Source organism: Pelophylax lessonae (genome assembly GCF_965119305.1).
Source record: "Pelophylax lessonae genome assembly, chromosome: 6".
In the NCBI taxonomy this organism is placed as follows: domain Eukaryota; kingdom Metazoa; phylum Chordata; class Amphibia; order Anura; family Ranidae; genus Pelophylax; species Pelophylax lessonae.
Genome location: NC_138773.1, coordinates 117,434,905 through 117,453,289, shown reverse-complemented (window position 1 = coordinate 117,453,289; position 18,385 = coordinate 117,434,905). Strand labels below are relative to the sequence as shown.

At 47.0% G+C, this 18,385-nt stretch overlaps 1 protein-coding gene across 4 annotated transcripts in view; it reads right to left on the bottom strand.

Moving 5' to 3' along the window:
- Window positions 1-18,385, bottom strand: part of SMG1 (SMG1 nonsense mediated mRNA decay associated PI3K related kinase) — a 795,166-nt gene that overhangs the window by 747,790 nt on the left and 28,991 nt on the right. For 3 of the 4 annotated variants that reach the window (XM_082260927.1, XM_082260924.1, XM_082260925.1), the window contains exons 5-6: window positions 5,259-5,317; window positions 4,514-4,727 (exon numbers count right to left, since the gene is read on the bottom strand). In XM_082260927.1, the coding sequence (XP_082117053.1) occupies window positions 4,514-4,727; window positions 5,259-5,317 (273 nt within the window). The remainder of the gene's footprint in view (window positions 1-4,513; window positions 4,728-5,258; window positions 5,318-18,385) is intronic. The other variant, XM_082260926.1, reaches the window with a different exon arrangement.

Sequence of the window (18,385 nt, the reverse complement as noted above, 5' to 3'; positions counted from 1 at the left end):
CAGTTATATTGGTGGTGACGGTTCACCAGGGTGGTCACAAGTTCTGGTTCAGCACCACAGCACAGTGTTGATTCTACAAATAACTGGGAATGTTAGAGCCGGTTCACATATGAGCGACCCGACTTGCCGGGGCTACCTGTGAAGTCACGGTGCGCAGCTCGCACCGCGACCTCGGAGCGGCCGGCATGGACTTCATATCATTGAAGTCAATGCAGGTCGTTCCAGGTTGCCCCAAAGAAGCTCAGGACCCTTTTTCTAAGTCGGAGCGACTTGTGTCGCTCCTATTAGAAGGGGTCCTGTGCTACTCTATGGCAGGCGACCCACGGCGACTTGTCAGGCGACCAGGTAGCCTGACAAGTCGCCCCAGTGTGAACGGGGTCTCAACATTTGTACACATTTGTGTTTCTTTGTTACTGGATTTTTATTTTGTTTGTTTTATGGACTTCACCAGTTTGTTTTGTTTTTAGTATCAAGCGTTAATAATTTAAATATTGAGGGAAATTTATATTCTATTGTTGACTGAGTTTAGTCAGACTGTATTTCGCCAGCAGCTTTATTTTGCACCTGTCAGCGTGATTTCTAGCACTTTTTATGTTTGGAATGGACCCAGGACAAGACCCAAGCATTCCAGGTAAAGAGAAGGCTTGAAAGCAGTTATTTGGAAACTGACCACCAAAAAAAAAAAAAAAAAAGACATGGATCATCCATATTGCCATGTGAACGTTTGCAAAAAGCCAAAAGGAATTGGAGTTCTTCAGAAGGCCATCCAGATAACCTGGCACCTGGAAGGGCAAGGAGTAGCACTAGGATCTTTGGGAGTACTCTGGGAGCAGAGGATAGGCCAAAAGGAAGTGTGACAAACTGGAAATTGTCTGCCACTGCAAAGTGCATAAAGCGCTGATAAAGTGGATTGTTGGGAATATGCAGTTAGGCTTTATGGATATCTACGGATGGTAGATATTCCCCGTGTCTCAGAGAGGAGATAACCAACCATGTAGATTCTAAGCAACGTTTTGGAATTATGTTAAAGGATTATTGGTCCAGAATAGGACAAATACCCCTGATGGGCTATGGTACTTTGAACAGGTTTGAATAAAAGCTTTTGAATTTACATTGTGGGAATACTGGAACAAATCCCTAGGACAAGAGATGATTCAATCAATTATCCAAATCTGGTTGTCCTTGGGCAGATTTTGGCTGATTTGTGAGAAGAAAGGTCGGAGGTAGAGATTTGAACTTTATTTTGTATCCCTTTGAAACCACTCAACCCCAACCAGAAATCCTCGGGACACAGAGCTCTGGACAGAGATGGCTGTACTTAAGCAGTTAGTGCCAGTTCACATTTGTGCGATCACAGAGATCGCATGTAATTAGGAGGGCACTGCTCCTAAAATTACATGCCATCTCTGTGCGGTGCAAATTCAGCCACACAGTTTGTATGGCTGAATTCGCACCGCAAGCGCACCTAACACGCACAGGACCCTTTTTTTGGTCCACAGCAGAATCATATCGCATGGTGGTTCACATAAGTGCCATCCGATTCTGTGCGAACTTTCAGATCGCACTGCGATACGATCTGGGGGTGTCGTTAACTGTTAACTGACACCCCCAGCGTATCACATATGGCAGTGTGAACTGCCAGGGGTGTGGATGCGATGCGGGAACACGCTGTATATTCGCAGTGTTCCCGCACACAAATGTGAACCGCCACTTAATTGTCTGAGGAACTGTTACATAGTTGCAGAAAACTCCTCCTTGATCAGGTAAGTGGCATGCTGCATGCCTGAAACACAGCTAGAAATCAGATGCAGAGAATGGTGTTAAAAATCGAGGCCAGCTCCAGTGCAAAGGAAACATCATCACACTGAGGTTAAGTGTTGTGCAGGCCTTCAACCAAGCAAATGTTGGGCTGAACTTTTGACAAGGTTCCCTTTAACCTTGTTTCCGCTTCTGCTTTGGCTACGGTAATCCTTTGTGGGGTACTTACAGAGTAGGCTGCAGAAATAGTAGGCATGTCTGGAAAGAGGACAGCATAATAACAGAGGTGCAGACCGTGCTGTAGCGAAGTCTGTGTCACAAGAGGACAGAAAGAATCAAGTGAGTGGGTGTAGCTGTAGGTGGAAGTAGAGGCCAAGTATGACCTGTGGTATGATGCAACACCTGGTCATCCACCTAAGACATCTGAGTGGTTGAATTTTCGATCCAAGTATGAAATATTTATACTGTAAAGTTTGAAACATGATGCTAGTCTTCACTAACGAGACACAGGGTGATGCTGTCTTACCTGTCCGCAACATTGGTTCATATATAGGACTCTAGGCTTTGCCCATCACAGTGGGCATTTTCACACAGGGGTGGTCAAGGTCTGGGTTCGTAGCACCATGCTACGAATACAACATACTGCAGGGGACCAAGGTGAGTGTTCATGCAGAATTTAGTTCCTGAAGCAATATTACAGGATATCCTCATGGTGCAGAGTCCAAGTATGGCTACCAAGGTTTTACTAAGCTTGCATCAATCTAGATGCTTTTCTATTGTTGAAATTCGAAGACTATGAAAAATTGACTGAAGAATCCAAAAAGGAAAAGTGGTTGTTAAGTCACCGAGTGTTCACACTACCATCTCCTCTGTTATAGTAAATCATGTGCCCCAGTGTATGTTTTTTAAAAAATAAGCCGCTATATACACCTTATTTTATAGCGCCGCTTGGCACGCACATGACAGGCCACCACTCTCCTCTCTTGATCTGACAGCTACAGTGGGCAGGGCTGAGAATTACCTGCTGACGTTAGCCAGGAGAAGAGAGGCAACCGGTCACGTAAGGGCTGCAAAAAAAAAAAAAAAAGTATATGGCGGCTTATTTTTTAAATAACACATACACTGGGGCACATCATTAACTATAACAGAGAAGATTGTAGCACAAACACTCAGTTATGATAGCAGCAGGGAGGGCCGGGGAACGATCTGAGCTTACAGGCAGGGAGGAGGAGTGGGGTGGAGAGGACGGCAGAGGAGATCTACGAAAGACGGAGGCATGTAAACTGACCATGGTGTCAGGGTTCAACAGCCATGATAAACCGTGGTCAGTTTATAGGGGGGGGGGGGCAGAACCAGGCAGGATCAGCAAAGTATTTTACATGATACAAGGGCCCAAATGACAGAGCACAAGCACTGTGCTGTATAACATGCTTTAAAAGGAACAGTTTTTTCTTTATTTTGGGTTACACACACTTTAAGCTACGAGTGATATCTCCTTTTACGGAGAATAACTGCATAAGCAATCATTTAAACTGTTTGGTGTCCAATGTTTACTACTTTTCATGTGATCTCATTCTTACCACCACTGTCATACATATACACCATTTGAGTGCCCCTCAGAAGACAGGCTGAAAAACTCCCAATTAACAACCCCCACGTCCTGGCTTTTTGCTAGGACGCAAAGACTGCTGGTTTTCACTCCTGCAATGATGGCAGTAAGCATCCAATACTTTTCACATCCCTTGCAACAAGACAGGATATGGGGACTGACAACTGGGCATTTTTGTGCCTGATTTTGGGTTGGGCAAAAATGGAAAATTACCACAATGATTAGTCAATATAGCTCCACCTAAAATGATTTTTTATATATATATATATATATATATATATATATATATATATATATATATACATACATACATACATACATACATACATATACACACACACAGACGTCCAGACATTCAAACTCCTGGAAACTAAGGCCCCATGCACACGGGGCGTTAGAAAAAACGTACGTCAAAGTTAGTTCTGACGCCGGAAAAAGCAGCTGTAAAAACGTGCTTTCAGTAGCTTTTTCCATTGGCGTTATTGCACGTTTTGCCACGTTGCTTTTAGCAGCGTTTTTTTTTCTTCCATTCAAAATCAATGGTTCCCTATGGAAGCCTATTGATTTGAATGGAGGTCGCACCGCAACTCGGATCCGACTTGCGGGGCGACTTGCGCTGTGAGAATCTTGAGAGGGAACTCCACGCCAAAATGGGAAAAAAAACGCGTGGGGGTCCCCCCAAGGTTCCAAACCAGGCCCTTCGGGTCTGGTATGGAATTTGAAGGTAGCCCCATGCCGAAAAAAACGGCGTGGGGTCCCCCCCAAAATCCATAGCAGACCCTTATCCGAGCATGCAGCCCGGCAGGCCAGGAAAGGGGAGGGGAGGGGACGAGCGAGCGGCCCCACCCCCCCTGGACCATACCAGGCCACATGCCCTCAACATGGGGGGGTGTTGGTGCTTTGGGGCAGGGGGAGCTCTGCACCCCCCCACCTCAAAGCACCTTGCCCCCATGTTGATGAGGACAAGGGCCCCCTGCCCGCAGACCCCCACAACCACCGGCCAGGGTTGTGGGGATGAGGCCCCACAACCCTGTATTAGGTCCCAGAAAAAAAAAAAAAAAAAAAAAAAAAAACACATTTAACAATACATTAACATTTTAGGAGATGGCACAGTGGTTCCAACTATACTATAAATTTCAAACTTACCTGCATTACTGATGAAAATGCCTTCTTTTCCCCTACAGTTTCCAAAGCTTTGTAGGTGGCACAAAGTAGAAGTAGTTTAACTTCATCTTTAGAAGAGGAGCTAAATTTGTTAAAAATCCACTTAAAGATCTTCTCTGCCTCATAGCTCAGACCAGCACAGAGCAAGCCAAGGCACTGTGCTCCCTCCTGCCGCAGTTCTTGAAGCAGTTTGCTACTGGAAGAGCAAAAGACACAGCATAGTTATTGAGCGCAGGAGGGAACTGACAGAGGGAGCAAACAGTAATAATCTAAATACATTGTGCAGTGTTAGAAAAAGGAAGGCAGATAAACTCAATATTTACTGTAAAAATAAAAATCCTATTTAAAGTGAATCTGGACTTTTACCGCAACGAATAACCTTGTAAAGTCTTCCAGTACCTTGGGAGAACTGACTCAAACTACCAAATGCAAAACCAATCTAAGCTAGGACCAGCCAGCTACCACATTTTACTACTGGTCTGTAAAATCTATCTCAGCAATGGAGAAACAATGAAGCACAATAGGTGGACTAGAGCTCAAAAGTTATGCAATATACCGTATAACAAAACACAGAAGATTTTGGTGCTCATGTGGCACTAAAATGCATCACATATTTTTGCCTGCATATACAGTACTCATTAGCTGCAGTTTGCTATATAAAAATAGAAATACACTTTAAAATGAATTAGCTAATTTATGTTTCTATGGGTTTTAAAAATAAACATACCTTTCATTTAACACATCATTTATAGCAGTCAGGATATTGTCAAGATGTTTAACCAACACCTAGGTAAAAAAAAGTGCATCTCATTACATGGGATTTTATGACAAGATAAATACGCAGAACAAAGCTTACATATGGTAAAAGGACAATGTAGGTCTGAAGCTAAATATATATTTGTAAAACTTGCTCTTTTCTCATTTAGTCGATTGAGAGGAACTTCCTGACCGACTGGAATATACCCTAATTGTAGAGGTGTTGGACACATAGGGGCTCTTCCTCTTTAGCTATATACACACCAGAACAATCCACTGGCTCTTCAGTGTCTAGCAGACAGGAGGAGAAACTAATAGAGGAACCAGGACCGCCAATGAAAAAAAACCTGACGCCACTAAAAGTAAAAAAATACATACATACTGTATACTGAAACCAAACAAATTGACAGTAGCGTGATCAATAATACAGTAGCTTACCAATAATATGATCTTTGCTGACAAAAACACTAGCACAATTCACAAGCATTTTTTTTTTTTTTAAACATTTATGAACAATGCAATTAAAATCAAAATCAATCTCTGCCGCTGTAGTCATTTACCTTTTCAATGAATTTCAAACATTTACATTTACTTCCCCAAAACTGTCATGCACGCTGAAAAGCTATCCTATGACATGGGAGAATTAGAGCTGGCAACACAGCTGGCTGCTTACAATAGAGGAACCCACTAAGCATTTGCAGGGGTTGGGAAGGGAGACTTAATTTACAGCTTGCACAACTACCAGTCACCTTGAATTGTTTAATTTAGTACACTGCTCAAAAAAGTAAAATTAACACTTTAAAAACGCATCTTTAATCTTAATGGGGAAAAAACTAGATTTTTGACTTACCATAAATTCCTTTTCTCTGACATTCATTGACAGACACAGCTCCATATTCTTCTTGAGTTGGGTTACGCTGCCCCCTAGAGAAGTCGGACACTAGGCAGGAAAAATCTTTACCACGCCTATGGGGCAGTCCCTGAAGGCATACACCCACTCACTCTGCTATAGGATTCAGTTTTGTTGGAAGCAGTGTTTAGAAGACAAAACCCCATCCCACTCATAATTAGAGCAGCGGGTGCTGCGTCTATCAATTAACTTCAGAGAAAAGGATTTTACAGTAAGTCAAAAATCCAGTTCTCGATCGTTCATTGACAGACGCAGCTCCATATTCTTGACCATTGGGACGTCCCAAAGCAGTATTTGCATGAGGGGTGGGAAAATGACGCAGAAAGGAACGCAATTCCCCAAAGGCGAAACTTCGCCAACCAGTGAACCTGTAGCTCAACCAGGAACAACTGCTCACTTAGAAAACATACACCCTCAATGAGAACACTTTCTTCCTCTTAAACAGCAGCCTGCAAAACTTTGCGGCAAAAAGAAGCATACGAGGATTCCAACACATCTACTTTGTAGAATTTTATGAACGTGTGCACAGATGACCAAGTTGACCCCTTGTATAACTGACGCCTGATGGCGAGAAGCCCAAGAGGCACTCAACAGTACGTACCTTCACAAGGAAAGGTGGGACCTGACCCTTAAGTGATTAAGGCTGTACCACCGTCTGCCTGGTCCATATAGATCTGGTTGTGGCAGACACCACCAATCCCTTTTGAGGTCCTTCCGTGAGGACAAAAAGTCTGATTTCCTGAAAGATTCAGTAGCCACCAGGTAAACCCTAATTGCCCGAACCACATCCAAAAAGGCAAGGCAATTTCCTTGGGATGCTTGGGCTTAGAACAGAGTGAAGGCAGCACTATGTCTTCATTCAAATGGAAATCAGAAACCACCTTAGGAAGAAACGACTGATTAGGTCGAAGTATCACCTTATCTCTGTGGACCACCAGATAAGCTGAACCGCAGGATAGTGCCGCCAATTCAGATACTCTGCGAGCAGAGGTATTAGCCACCAAAAAGGCTACTTTCTGCAACAGTGTAAACAGAGGAATCCCCCAAATGTTCTCAAAAAGGGGAGGTTTTTGAAGAACAGACAGTACCAAGTTAATATCCCACGGAGGTAACTGGGATCGTATCAGAGAAGCCGTATGGCGAACCCCTTGAATAAAAAAGTGTGAATCAAAGCATGCATAGCTAAAGGGTGTTGGAAAAACACAGCCAAAGCTAACACTTGGCCTTTAATAGTACCCAAGGCCAAAAACGCTGTTCAACCCCTCTTTGGAGAAAGGGCAAAATCCTAGCCACCAAAAAATGGCAAGGATGCACCTTCAGCGATTCACACCATGAAATGTACGATTTCCACCTACAATGATAGATCTCCCTGGAGGTAGATTGTCTAGCCTTCAATAGTGTAGGAATCACTTCGTCAGAAAGAACCCTCCAATACCAGGCTTTCAACAGCCACGCCGTTAAAGCCAGCGACTTAAGCAGGATGGAAGATTGGCCCTTAAGACAGCAGATCTTCCCTGGGAGGAAGTCTCCAAGGAGCATCGGTGACCAACCTTACCAGATCTGCGAGGCCAGTCTGAGACCACCAGAATGACCGGAATCCCTTCCACCTCTATTCTGCGCAGTAGCCTCGGTAGGAGATTTAGCGGAGTGAATGCATAGATCAGCCAATACTGACCCCAAGGAACCACCAGTGCGTCTGTGGCGTCGGCCAGAGGATCCCAAGACCTGGCTACAAACCTCTGTACCTTCTTGTTGAGTCGAGAGGCTAACAGGTTGATGTCGGGTGTCCCCCTCCGGGGACACAGCAGGTGAAACACCACCGGGTGCAGGGACCATTCCCCCTGATCCAACACATGACAACTCAGGTAATCCGCTTGCCAGTTCTCCATTCCTGGGATATGCACAGCAGGAAGGGCTGAACAAAATTTTCTGCTCATTTCAGGATCTTGGCCACCTCCTGGGCCGCCAAGACACTCTTGGTGCCCCCCTTGATTGACGTAAGCCACGGCTGTGGCATTGTCCAATTGGGTCCAAACTGGACAACCCTGCAGACTATTTGTCCAGTGACTGGCAAAGCTCCAGAATATTGATCGGTAGTCTAGACTCCTCCACGGTCCAGAACCCCTGGATACACAGCTTCCCAAGCACTCCTCCCCAGTCGGACAGAATGCCATTTGTGGTTACCACGGTCCAATACAATGGGAGGAAGGACTTTCCCTAGCGTAGGGCCAAAGAGCAAAGCCACCACAGAAGAGAGCTCTATGTGCTGCGATTAAACCGAATCATAGTGTTCAAGGATTTTGGATCTTTGTTCCACTTGACAAGAATTTCCCTTTGTAAGGGTCTCATGTGGAACTGAGCAAACGGAACCGCCTCGAAGGTCGACACCATCAGACCCAAGGCTCGCATGCAAGTCCGCAGAGAGGACAGGTTGCTGGATAACAGCAAACAAATCGCCCTCTGCCACTGTTGCAGCTTTTCTCGGGGGAAGAAACACCCTCGCCGAAGCGGAGTCCAGAGTCAGGCCCAGATAGTCCAGTTTTGGAGATGGTACCAGAGCAGATTTTTTTTAAATTGATGTTCCACCTGAACTCAAGTCTATATAGTGATTGTCAAGTCACCCAACAGGACTGAATGGGAGTCTGCTCTTAAGAGATCGTCCAGGTACCCCAGTACCGCAATCCCCCATTGTCGCAGTAATGCCAATACCAGAGCCAAAACCTTGGTAAAGACCCTGGGAACGGAGGCGAGACCAAAGGATAATGCCACAAATTGATAAAGCTCCTCTCCTACAACAAAGCGAAGAAAACGTTGGTGTCCAGCGTAAGTAGGGATGTGTAGATATGCGTCCTTGATAATGGATGGAGGCCAAAAAGTTTCCTTTCACAGGAAGAGTAAAGGCCTAGCTGCTCCCTGCTGTCCAGCGTAGCACACTATATATATATATACACACACACACACACACACACACACACACACACACACACACACACACAGTGGGAAAAATAATGTATTGAAAAAACGGAATTTTTGTGAAATCTTACCTGTAAAATTCCTTTGAGTCCTCCGACAGTCGCCGCCACTTCATATTCATCACTAATGGGGTTATTGACCTTTGCTCCGCAGGAGTAGCTAGGCAACAAAATTTGTTAATATCAAAGCTTTTAGCATATCCCACCCCTAGGGGGTGGTCCCCTCAGTCAATACCTCCCTGCTTCCTGCATTCCCAACTCAGTTTCAGTAGCATAGCAGTAGAGTACATAAACAAACCCAAAAAGAGGGGCGGGGGCGGCGACTGTCGGAGGACTCGGAGAAAGGAATTTTACAGGTAAGATTTTACAAAAATTCCGTTTTCTCTTACGTCCTCCGACAGTCGCCGCCACTTCATATTCATCACTAATGGGGACGTCCCATAGCAGTGTAGACATGAGGGGTGGGAAAAAACGCAGCCGCGCCTAAAGCAACGCAGTACCCACATCAGAGAAAAAGGAACCTTACCAAGTAAGAAAACCAACTGGGCAACAGGGAAAAAAACGTGCTCAACCGAAGCAACATCCCAGGAAAACAAGTAACCAAGGGATAAAGACATCCCAACAGCCAAGGACCCAAAACAAGGGACCCTAAGGCACTGCTGCACTAAGAACTTTGCGGCCAAAGGAAGCATCCGCCGATGCCTGAACATCCACCTTGTAGAATTTGGAGAAGGTGTGAACCGACGACCAAGTCGCCGCCTTACACACCTGGGCCACAGAAGCCAGATGATGACAGGCCCAAGACGTACTCAGAGATCTGGTAGAGTGCGCCTTCACAGGTACGGGAGGAACCTTCCCCTTCAAAGCATAGGCCTGCTCAATGGTCTGCCTGATCCATTTGGCGATGGTAGAAGCCGACGCCGCCATGCCCTTCCGAGGTCCCTCAGGAAGCACGAATAGGGAATCCGACTTGCGAAAGGATTTAGTCGACGACAGGTAAACCCTGATCTCCCGAACAACATCCAAGGAATGTAAAGCCACCTCCTTCGGATGTTTTGGCCACGCGCAAAGCGAAGGCAAGACAATGTCCTCATTGAGGTGAAATTCCGAGATCCTCTTCGGAAGAAAAGATGGGTTAGGTCGCAAGACCACCTTATCCAAGTGAATCACCAATCGTGGCCAACGCCAAACGCTGGTCCACGCCCGTTTGAAGGAAAGCCAACACTCTCGATACCGAGTATGATCGAGGAGAATACCCCCTGGACTCACACCAGGCAAAATACGCCTTCCAAGTACGATAGTAAACCTTCCCCGAAGAGGCTTTTCTAGCCTTGATCAAAGTGGGAATGACCTCAGTGGATAGACCCCTATCCTTCAACACCTGGTTTTCAACAGCCAGGCCGTCAAAGCCAGCGACTGTAAAGCAGGATGGAATATCGGCCCTTGAGACAGGAGATCTTCTCGAAGAGGTAGACGCCACGGAGCGTCGACCGCCAGATTCACAAGGTCTGCGTACCAAGACCGACGAGGCCAGTCTGGCGCCACCAGAATCACCGTGTGCGGTTCCGCGGCCAACCGGCGAAGGAACCTGGACAGCAGCTGAATCGGTGGAAAGGCATACATCAGACGATACTGATGCCAGGGCGCCACTAATGCGTCTGACGCATCTGCCCGAGGATCGCACGTCCTTGCCACGAACCTTTCCACCTTGTTGTTTAGACGAGACGCGAACAGGTCCACATCTGGAGAACCCCACTTCGCACACAACATCTGGAAGACACCCGGGTGGAGGGACCATTCCCCCTGGTCCAAGGTCTGGCGACTCAGATAATCCGCCTGCCAGTTCTCCACCCCCGGAATGTGAACTGCCGTTATCGCCGGGACGTGTGCCTCGGCCCAAGACAGAATGTCGGCCACTTCCCGAGCCGCGCGGGCACTCCTTGTGCCCCCTTGGTGGTTGATGTAGGCCACCGCTGTGGCATTGTCCATCTGCACCCGAACCGGACGGCTCTGTAGCCTGTCTGTCCAACGCAGAAGGCATAGAGCTATCGCTCGCAATTCCAGAATGTTGATCGGAAGGGAGGATTCCTCCTCCGACCAAGTTCCCTGGGCGGACAGAATGCCCAGAACACCACCCCAGCCCGACAGGCTGGCATCCGTGGTGATCACCGTCCACGAGAAAGGGCGAAAAGACTTGCCCCCCGACACCGCCGGGGATCGGAGCCACCACAGAAGATCCCTTCTGGTATGATGACTCAATGAGATCCGTAGATCCAGAGATTGCGGTCGCCCGTCCCACTCGGCCAGAATCTCCGCTTGGAGACCCCGCGTGTGAAACTGGGCAAAAGGGATCGCCTCGAAGGCCGAGACCATCAATCCCAGACACCTCATACACGTCCGGAGGGACGAGTACTGATTGTCCCTGAGGGACTTGACTTCGTCCTGAAGCGTCCGGAGCTTATCTTCCGGCAGGAAGACCTTCGCTTGAACAGAGTCCAGGATCATCCCCAGGTAGGGAAGACGAATCGACGGACACAGAGTTGACTTTGGAAAATTTATCGTCCACCCGAACTCCTGCAGAGTCTGCATCGTGATGCACAGGTCGTTCACCAGGCCCTGACTGGTCGCAGACCGAATCAGGATATCGTCCAGATACCCCAGGACAGAAATGCCCTGGGCTCTCAAAGCCAGAACCGGCGCAAGCACCTTGGTGAAAACCCGCGGAGCCGAAGCGAGACCAAAGGGTAACGCCACGAATTGGTAATGATCCTCCGCAATGGCGAATCGAAGGTACCTCTGGTGACCCTCGAAAATGGGGATGTGAAGGTACGCATCCTTCAGATCGATGGAGGCCATGAATTCACCCGGAACCAGGGCAGCCACCACTGAGCGCAGGGATTCCATGCGGAACTTGCGAACCCACACAAAGTGGTTCAGAGCTTTCAAGTCCAGAATCGGACGTACCTTGCCCTCCTTTCTGGGCACAGTGAACAGATTGGAATAGAACCCCCGAAATCTGTCCCGATGAGGTACCGGAACCACCACTCCCTGGGCCCGCACCGCCAGGTGCAGATCCTGCAAGCGCTCCGGAGATAGCTGAAGGTTTGAGGGGAAAAATCTGCTCGCCGGCCGAGAAACTCAATCTTGTATCCAGATCGAACGATTTCCTGAACCCACCTGTCCCGAATGCGGTCCAGCCAGGGTTGAAGAAAACCGAGCAAACGTCCCCCCACCCCAGAACTGGGTGAGGGCGCCCCTTCAGGCCGTATTGTTATGGGCAGCGGACCCAGACTGGCCGGACTTCTGCTTACCTGTCCACGGCTTCTTCTGGGAGCCTTGGCCTTTGAAGGGCTTGCCCTTATAGTGCGACCGAAAGGCACGAAAGGACCCTTGAGAGGGCTTAAACGAGGTATTCTTCTTACCACGAACAAACTTATTCTTGTTAGATTGGGGCAAGAGAGTGCTCTTACCCCCAGAAATTCCCTTTATCAGAGTATCCAAAGAATCGCCAAAAAGGCGAGATCCCGCGTAGGGCAAATTAGCCAAAGTCTTGCGAGAAGATTGGTCAACAGACCAACATTTCAGCCATATCAGGCGACGGTTCAATACCGCCACACTTGAAAGACGTGCAGCCAAAGGGACTAAATCTAAGTCTGCATCACACAAATACATGACACCCTGATGAATTTGATCCACCATAGCCAAAGTTGTCGGCGAGGCAGAGTCAGCCACCAGGGTGCGCCTGAGCACCTGCGTCCAATCCGCAATAGCCTGGGCTGCCATAATGGAAGCAAAAATAGGCTTCAGCATAGAACCAGCAACCGTATAGGCATGACGGGCCAGAGACTCCAATCTCCTGTCCGTAGGGTCCCGGAACACCGGGGTATCCTCAGCAGGGATCGCAGTGGATTTATTCAAAACTGCCACCGCGTGAGTCGGCACACACCAACGCTCATCAGTGGTGGGTGTAAATGGATAACACAGCTTGAACCTACTCGGCACAGCAAAAGGTTTCTTTAAGTTGCGCCATTGCTCATCAACCGCGCGCTGAAATTCCGCAGAGCAAGGAAAAACCTGCGACGTTTTGCGTTTCCTTTGCGTCCCATAAGAGGAAATCAAAGCAGGAGGACATGGTTCATCCTGCAAATGCAGCGTTTGCTTGATAGAAGCAACCAACTCATCCATGAGTGCAAGCTCTTCAGACGAGCCAGGGGGAGAATTATCAACCCCTTCTACCTCAGCCTCCCCCTCAGACCCCACAAGGTCTAGAGATGAGCGAGACCCTGAGAATGGCACTCCAGCCATAGCAGCCCCATCGCCCTCTGAATCAGAGGAAATAGACACTGGGCCGTTTGGTGGATCGATCAGCCACCAGCATCTGCACCTGAGCAGCCAAGTTCGCCACAATAGTAGCCAGATCAGCCCCCTCGGGGGATGCAGCAGCCACTTGGCCCCCCACCAAGGTGGGAGGAAACTTGCAATCCTGAGAATCCATGCCCCAGCAAAAGTAGAAAAAAAAAAAAAGGAGTACTGGCCCTTTAAGACCGCGGCGAGCGTAGCCCACCGCACCCTACTGAATACACCGACCCCCACAGGGATAAGAACACTGGGCAAGGAATACAGGAAAATGAAAGGTAAAAACCTGGAGAGATCACACAGGCTGCTGCCACCGATCGCTGTCCCAGAGCAAAAGGAAGTGATGCAATGACTGACCGCCCTATAAAGCCTATGTAAGGCTACACAAACATGGCCGCTCGGCTGAGGATTCCTTAGGCAAAGAGAAAATGGCGCCGACATGTGGCCCGATCGATCGCCGCCAAAATGGCGGCGTTTGGCGCCAAAACGCAGCGCCGTACCACACAGGACTGGTCACCATAAATTCTCCGCAAAAAAATGGCGGGCCGCAGTAGCGATCGCCGCACTTCATGTCTAAGCCCAGACTGCTTCATGCATTCACACAGCAGAGCAGGAGAGCCCCCCCCCCCCCCCCTCGCAGCCCACAGACAGGCAGCTATTCCACACAGGAATCTGACAGGGAGCTCAGCATTTACACAGACATGCAGGGTCACACAGTCCCAGACTGACACCCAAATAGACAGGTCCCCACATAGATTTACACTTACCAGTCCGGATGGCGTGGGGAACCTTCTCCAGCGACCAAACCGCTGTACTGAGGACAGGGAGTGTCGCAGCCAGGACGCAGTGGAACTGCGGTGCGAAACCGCAATGGCGTCCAGTGAGGTAGCCACCTCACAGATAGCATCCCTGCAGCGAACAGGGATGGGTCGTTCAATATGCCAGGGAAACCTGAGCTAAACGCTCGATGGCAGGCTGGGAAGCCCCTGGCCCTGAACCCTGGGATCCAGGGTGGCCAGTCCGAGACCCAGCTCCGCATGATCATCTTCATCCGAAGAAGCTAACTAATGCTGAAAAATAACAGCTAAGCAAAAGAAAGAGAAAAAAACTCAAAATAAAATCAAAAAGAGAATAGAGGCTGAGACTGAGAGCCCCAGCACAGGAACAGCCTGCTACTCCTAAGCTAGGCATTAGAAACTGAGTTGGGAATGCAGGAAGCAGGGAGGTATTGACTGAGGGGACCAACCCCTAGGAGTGGGATATGCTAAAAGCTTTGATATTAACAAATTTTGTTGCCTAGCTACTCCTGCGGAGAAAAGGTCAATAACCCCATTAGTGATGAATATGAAGTGGCAGCGACTGTCGGAGGACGTAAGAGAAAAAACAATTTTTGTAAATTTTTTTTGTGAATAGATTTCTACAGGTGCTGCTGACATGGAATTTTCACCATATGTTGGAAACAACCCATACACTCTATACATACAAAGAAACTAAAACAAATAAGTTCAGAAAATGTGTGTAATAAAATGGAATGACCGAGGGAAAAAGTATTGCACATGAAGAAATGGAGGTGCAAAAAGTTATGGAAAGCCAAGACACCAGCTGAAATCTATCAGCAATTACAAAGCAATCCTGCCCCTTGTCTGTTCAAATTAATATCAGCTGGTTCAGTCTCAATTGATGGCCTATAAAAATGTGTCACAAGAAACATCTCAAGATGAGTAAAAGTAAAGGGCTTCTTAGGACCTTCACAACCTTATTGCTGTAAAACATACTGATTGCATTGGTTACAGAAGGATTTGTAAACTTCTGAATGTTCCAATAAGCACTGTTGGGGGCCATAATCTGGAAGTGGAAGAACGTAATTTCACCATAAACCGGCCACGACCAGGTGCTCTTTGCAAGATTTCTGACATAGGAGTTATAAGAATTATCAGAGAAGTTGTCCAAGAGCCAAGGACCACCTAGTGGAGAGCATCACAAAGACCTGGAATTAACAGGTACAATTGTTTCAAAGAAAACAAGTAATGCACCGCCATGGCCTGTATCCAAGCAAGACTCCATTGCTGAAAGAAAAAACATGTTGAAGCTCATTTAAACTTTGCTGCACAACATTTAGAGACATGCCTGTGAAACACTGGGAGACTATAGTCTGGTCAGATGAGACCAAAACTTAACTATTTGGATGCCATAATCCACACCATGTTTGGAGGTCAAAGGGCACTGCACATCACCCCAAAAACACCACACCATCAGTGACGTTTGGAGGTGGGAACATCATGCTGTGGGGCTGTTTTTCAGCATACGGTACTGGCAAACTTCAAGTCATTGAAGGAAGGATGAATGGAAAAATGCACCAAGACATTCTTGATAAAAATCTGCTGCCATCTACCAGGAGGATGATGATGATGATGATGATGATGAAATTAGGGTGAACATTTTAGCAAGACAATGATCCCAAACACAAAGCCAAGGAGACTCTCAATTGGTTTCAAAGAAAGAAAATAAAGCTGCTAGAGTGGCCCAGCCAATCACCTGACTTGAATTCAATAGAAAATCTTGGGAAATAAAGATAAGAGTTCATAGAATAGACCCAAAGAACCTTCAAGATTTGAAGACTGTGTGGAAGAATTGGCCAAAACCACACCTGAGCAATTTATGCAACTAGTTTCTCCATACAGGAGAAAAATTATTTCAGAAATTAAGTGGTGTAATAAAATTGAATGACACAGGGGAAAAAGTATTGAATACACTAACTGAAATGTATTTAATACTTTGTACAAAATCCTGTGTTAGTAATGACAGCTTCAAGTCTGGTAATACACTAGGCATTTGTGCCCTCCTTTATGTTCTTTTCTACTGTGTACATGTATAAAGCACAAATGACTTCTAACAGCCCCATTATAAAAACACTAGATTATTGCTCTCTTGTAGGCTGTATGCTGCTGTAACTAGCTTACAGGCTAGTAGGAAAATAGCCGCATAGTCCTAACCTGCTGTATACTCCATAGCGCACCTTACAGTATATTCGGGAGCCATTATTGATTTACTGACTGGAGCCAAAATGTTTTTGATTGTTCTGCTTTCACAATCTAAGCACTGAAATTGATTTCTATTACCAATCCAGTTATAGTGAAATGGCTTAACGTACAGACTCCATAGCTTGGCAAACTGACTCCATCCAAAAGACATCTTTCAGATGATAGAAAGTTTTAATCCAGAACTTGTGCAGATCATGACAGATGAATAGGAGATCGGTAAAAAAAAAAAATCATAGTGCGTCTACCTCCAGCAGAATACAGTACATGTGTTGAATAGAGGCTAAAACATGAAAATGAATGGTGGGACTAAATACATAGGGCATTCCCTTGCTAAGTAGTGAGAAAAGGGACCAAATTATTAAAAGGCAAAGAATCTGACATTGCATGTGTCGCATAATAGGTGAAAAATCTGAAAATGGCCCATTAGTGTACACAGCGATTTAGCTTTCAATGCTTCAGACCTAATGACCTTACTTACAAAGTGACTTTTACATGGTCCCAACTGAAGTTATACTCTATTGCTCTGAACCTGGAAACCACAACAATGCAGATCTTAGTGCCCAAAGGTCCCATTCCAGGCTAGCTGAGCTGAAAAAAAGACATCTAACCTCCTAACAAAAAGAGGCTTGTAAGGTAGAGCAGGCATTCTATGGGTTACAATTTTTCTGTTTGCAAGTATCCAAACCTCCTGTATTTAGCAGCAACTGTGACCAATAGTAAATCCCGGTTTGTAAATTCACACCCCTAGCAAAAAAACTGAATTTTTGTAAAATCTTACCTGTAAAATTCCTTTCTCTGAGTCCTCCGACAGTCGCCGCCTCCTCCAAGTCATCACTGTTGGGTATTGTCTTCCTATCCGTAGGAATAGCTAGGCATATAGACTTAGTCCAAAGACAAAAGGCATTAGCATATACACACCCACAGGGGCTGTCCCATCTGGTCAATACCCCCCCTGCATCACCACTCCCAACTCAGTTTTGGTAGCATAGCAGTAGGTAATAAGAACCCTAAAAGAGGGGCGGGGGCGGCGACTGTCGGAGGACCCAGAGAAAGGAATTTTACAGGTAAGATTTTACAAAAATTCAGTTTTCTCTTACGTCCTCCGACAGTTGCAGCCTCCTCTAAGTCATCACTGTTGGGATGTCCCAAAGCAGTATAGACATGAGGGGTGGGAGACGCAACCGTAGAAAAAAAGGCAACGCAGTACCCACATCAGAGAAAGGAATTTTACATGCACTGTAAGAGAACCAACTGGGCAACAGAAAAAAACAATGCTCAACAGGAGCAACAGCCCAGGAAAGCAAATGCCAACAGCCAGAGACCCAGAGAAAAAATGCAAGGGTCCATCATGGCACTGCCGCACTGAGAACATTGCGGCCAAAAGAAGCATCAGCTGATGCCAGAACGTCTACTTTGTAGAACTTGGAAAAAGTGTGCACCGACGACCAAGTCGCCGCCTTGCACACCTGGGCCACGAGGCCCGATGCCAATAGGCCCAAGATGCACTCAAAGACCTGGTAGAGTGCACCTTAACCCGTTCCTTCAAGGCGTAAGCCTGCTCAATGGTCTGTCTGATCCATTTGGCAAAAGTTGCTGCGGACGCAGCCATGCCCTTCCGAGGTCCCTCAGGAAGGACAAAGAGGGAATCCGTCTTCCGAAAGGATTTCGTAGACGTCAGGTAAACCCTGATCGCCCTGACAACGTCCAAGGAGTGCAACGCAATCTCCTTCGGATGCTTAGGCTTCGTACAAAGCGAAGGCAGAACAATGTCCTCATTAAGGTGAAATTCAGAGATCACCTTGGGAAGGAAGGATGGGGG